General features: G+C 49.6%; 1 protein-coding gene across 1 annotated transcript; it reads left to right on the top strand.

Annotated features, from left to right (window-relative positions):
* The first annotated feature begins 823 nt into the window (after window positions 1-823).
* LOC120395510 (olfactory receptor 52E2-like) lies at window positions 824-1,765 on the top strand. Its single transcript, XM_039519971.1, has one exon. It carries the CDS (start codon window positions 824-826, stop codon window positions 1,763-1,765), a length of 942 nt encoding a protein of 313 aa, XP_039375905.1.
* Window positions 1,766-4,682: the final 2,917 nt, after the last annotated feature.

Here is a 4,682-nt window from a genome sequence, read left to right as displayed (position 1 = left end):
GGAGGCTTAGATAGGGGGTGGGATGCCAAGGGGCAGTTAGGTGCAGGGGTCCCAGAAGGGGGCAATCAGGGGACATGGACCAGCGGTGCTTAGATAGGGGGTGGGGTCCTGGGGAGAAGTTAGAGGCAGGGGTGCTGAGAGGGGATGATCAGGGGACGGGGGGGTTGGATGGGTTGGGGTTTCTGTGGGGGGCAGTTGGAGGGAGTGGATGGTGGCAGGGTGGGGCTTCCCTCCCTGTGTAGTGTCCTATTTTTTGAATGTTAAAATGCAGTACCGTCCTCTTCACAGTGCAGCTCTCCATTCACAGCAGGCTGCAGCATGAGGTCTCAGCTACCTCACTCCCTCCCCTGTTGGTAGTGGTCAAGAGATTGCTGGGAAATGTTCTTTCTCTGTTCCAGGGCTGGCGCTATAAGCAGGGAGCTAAGCAAGAAACAACAGCTCCCAAGGCCCCATGTTGGCACTCAGTTCCCAGGCTGGATCCCTGCCGCCCCTGCAAATGGGCGGCACCAAGCACGTCCTTGCTTTACTGGTGCCTAGAGCCGCCCCTGTATGTGACCAGGCCAAAGAACTCTGGACTCACAAAATAGCCTTGAAGCTAAGTTTTGAAACAAAGAGTTCCCACCCTTTGCTAAAGTTATATAAAGCAGGGAGTGACATCGTTGGTGGTTCTTCACTCCCCACTCCAGAAGACTCCCAGATTGTTAATAGCTAGAAAATATTTACTGTACTATTTGATATAAAGCGTGTAATCCCCTCACTGTGCTTCTCTCCCTTTACAGGAACCTGGAGCATTTCTGTGTCATATCGACACATCAGCCACCTCATGGCAGCTTTCAACCTCACCCCCTCTGACCCTTCAACATTCATCCTAATGGGCATCCCCGGCCTGGAGGCTGCCCACATCTGGATTTCCATCCCTTTCTCTACGTTCTACATTATCAGCCTGTTGGCAAATTTCACGCTTCTGTCTGTTGTAGGTAAGGAGCATACCCTGCACAAGCCGATGTACCTGCTGCTCTGCATGCTGGCGCTCACCGACATCGCCACGCCTACCTTAGTCGTGCCAAAGGCACTGGGCATATTTTGGTTCAATCTGAAAGGTATTACTCTGGCTGGCTGCCTCACCCAGATGTTCTTCCTTCACATGGTTTCTGTTATGCACTCAGCCACCCTCGTGACAATGGCTTTCGATCGCTACGTTGCCATATGTAACCCTCTTAGATATGCCACTATCCTCAGCAATGCACAAATAGCTAAACTCGGGCTTGTATGTTTGATAAGAGCTGTTCTCTTCATTCTGCCCCTTCCTGTGTTCATGAGTCAGCAGTCATTCTGTGCCAACCACAATATCCCCCATACACAATGTAACTGCGCAACTCTGTACAAGATGGCATGTGGGGACATTACAGTAATCAAGATATATACTTTGATGCTACTGGCTGTAAATTTGGGGTTTGACCTTACGCTCATTGCCCTGTCCTATGGTCTGATCATCAGGACCGTCCTCAGAATCTCCTCCAAGGATGCCCACGAGAAAGCTCTCAACACCTGCACAACCCACTTCTGTCTGATGGTTATTTATTATACCCGCAGCATCTTCCCCAATCTCACATACTTGTTTGGTCTGGGCATCGCTCCCCATGTTCACGTCATCTTGGATGACCTCTATCTCCTCATCCCTCCCATGCTCAACCCGATCATTTATGGGGTCAGAACCAAAGAGCTTCGTGACAAAGTAGGCAAATACACCTGCTGCAAGAGGTGATCTTGAAATCTGTGTTACAAGAGTGGGGAAACATCTCTCCTCACTCAAGGGTGCTCTGTCCCAGTTTGGTTGAGCTCAGCATTGTGGAAGTTCAAGGTCTGAGAATTTCCTCCCACACAATATCTTATCACTCCACCACTAAGCCCAGCTTTTCCGTGACTCTAAGGCTATGTCTACACTAGCACGGTAAATGAACCTACTCTACGGAACTCCAGCTACGTGAATAGGCCAGCTGGAGTTGATGTACCTTAGATCAAGTTACTGCGGGGGTGGTGGGGTGGTCGACAGGAGAAAATCTCCCATTGACTTATCTAACTCTTCTCTTTACTAGACCCGCTAAATTGACTGCTGGTGGATCGATTTCAGAGCATCGATCCCAGCTGAGTGTAGACCGGCCCCGAGACTGCCATAAGATACTGTAGCATTTTGAGGCAAAGTGGTTTTCCATTAGTCCCTGTGCGGCCACGATTCTTTTCAGTTTTACAAACAGAAGCTACACTTTCAGATAACCAAAGAGAAAAGGAAAGAATCAGCAATGCTGATGTTCTTTATCATATGTACAGTGATTCGGTGAGCAAAATGTACCTGATTTTTCTATGTTGAATCCATCACAAAACCTGGAGGAGAAACCTAATGTTTCAACTGGAAAGTCCTTATACAGGAAAACTGCTGTAGGAAATGAGGACATTCTACTAGAGCTTACTGGTGAGAGTTGTGAAACCGTGTGTTTTTGAGAACTGGAGTGCTGTATTTAACTACTACATCACCTTTGAGTAAGAATAACTTGCTGCTTTGCGTGGCTGATTTTGGAGTGGAACAGACTATGAACTTTCCTTGCATCCCAGAGAGGGCTTTTTGTGATATCCCCATGGCCACAGAGAGGGGTTTCTTGTTTTCGTGAACCTTTCCCATTTTTTTGATCATTGTTCTTGTGACGAGTTAGATCACAGAACTCCCCTTGGAAGCTGTCAATTCATGAGCCAATTCTACTTCTGCCCCTGACTTCCTGCCCTGTCGCTTAGGACTCCAGCACCCTGTCTCGTTGAGCCAGACACACCCGTCTGCTTCAACACACAATCCAATTCACAATCTGAATTACTTACCCCACAGCTGCAGGCTTAACCTGAAAGCAGCTCACAGAAGTGTTCTTGTCTTTAACACTCAGATGCCCAAATCCCAATGGGGTCTAAACCCAAATAAATCCGTTTTACCCTGTATAAAGCTTATATAGGGTAAATTCTAATTGTTCACCCTCTATAACACTGACAGAGAGATATGCACAGCTGTCCCCCTCCCCCATGTATTAGCACAGACTCTAAGTATAATAGGCCAGGGGAGTCTAAACCTCCCTAGGCTGTACAGCCCCCAACCTGCCTTTGAGAGAGGGGGCACCTGGGCTGTGGTGTCCTGTCCTGTGCTCCACCCCCGATGCCCCGTCCCACTTTTTCCCCATGGCCCCACCCATGCTCCACCTCTTCTTGTCCCTGCTCCGCCTCTCCACTGAGGCCCCCTTTGCTTCTCGCTGAATCCTTCCTCTCCTCCCCCGAGAGGCCCCCACAACCTACTCACCGAGACTCTCCCCTCCACCAACACCCTATAGGGCACTCCATTCCCCAGATGTTGACTCTATTTAGGACTCCATTCTCTCCTCCACCCCCTTCTCCATGGCCTCAATACCCACAGCTTGCTGAGTCCCTCCTGTCCTCCATCCCCCTCACCTATGCCCCCCATGCCATTTGCTGAGTCCTTCCTCTCCTCCACTCCCCTGCTCACTGAATCAGCTCCTCTCCTCCACTTCCCTTTCCCCATGGCTCTTTGCCCACCGCCTGTTCAGTCCCTCCTCTCCTACAGACCAACCCCCGATCCCGCAAGGCCCCTACCACCTATCATTTTCCAGTGAAAACTGAACCACATTTAAAAGTGCGCCCTGGCCTCCTGCCACTCCATGTTCCACCTCCCTTAGCTGAGTTGTCCCAGCATCAGCAGGGATAACAGCAGGAGGAGTCGGAAAGCTGGGCCAGGTATAGAAGCCAGATATCAACCAAAGAGCAAGGGCATGCAAATAGTCAAGATAAGTGTGGGCCCCTTACTGAATGAGCGAGGCTACCTAGTGAGAGAGGATGTGGAAAAAGCTGATGTACTCAAAGAGGGTGGTGTTGACAGCACCCTCAGCAACTTTGCAGATGACACTTAACTGGGAGGAGTGGTAGACACACTGGAGAGTAGGGAAAGGATACAGACAAATTGGAGGTTTGGGCCAAAATAAATCTGATGAGGTTCAACAAGGAGAAGTGCAGAGTCCTGCACTTGGGACGGAATAATCCCATTATTTTTTTTTCAGATTAGGGACCAAATGGCTAGGAAGCAGTTCTGCAGAAAAGGAGCTAGGGGTTACAGTGGACGAGAAGCTGGATATGAGTCGACAGTGTGTCCTTGTTGCCAAGAAGGCTAACGGCATTTTGGGCTGTATAAGTAGGGGCGTTGCCAGCAGATTGAAGGACGTGATCATTCCTCTTTATTTGACATTGGTGAGGCCTCATCTGGAGTATTGTGTCCAATTTTGGGCCCCTCACTACAAGAAGGATGTGGAAAAATTAGGAAGAGTCCAGCGGAGGGCAACAAAAATGACGAAGGGGCTGGAGCACATGACTTATGAGGAGATGCTGAGGGATCTGGGATTGTTTAGTCTTCAAAAGAAAAGAATGAGGGGGGATTTGATAGCTGCTTTCAGCTACCTGAAAGGGGGTTCCAAAGAGCATGAATCTAGGCTGTTCTCAGTGGTACCAGATGACAGAACAAGGAGCAATGGTCTCAACTTGCAGTGGGGGAGTGTACAGGTGCGGACTCATGCCTGCATCACCTCCTGCTGGTTACTTCTAGGAATTAGCTCATTCCAGCTCTGGAGCACCCCTGCAGG

This window comes from Mauremys reevesii, linkage group 1, assembly GCF_016161935.1.
Source record: "Mauremys reevesii isolate NIE-2019 linkage group 1, ASM1616193v1, whole genome shotgun sequence".
NCBI lineage: Eukaryota > Metazoa > Chordata > Testudines > Geoemydidae > Mauremys > Mauremys reevesii.
The sequence above is the reverse complement of the archived record's forward strand: the minus strand, read 5'-3'. Positions and strand labels throughout refer to the sequence as shown.

Bases quoted from the DNA above. Each gene is read 5' to 3' on its own strand.
- LOC120395510 (XM_039519971.1), top strand. From the start codon at position 824: ATGGCAGCTTTCAACCTCACCCCCTCTGACCCTTCAACATTCATCCTA.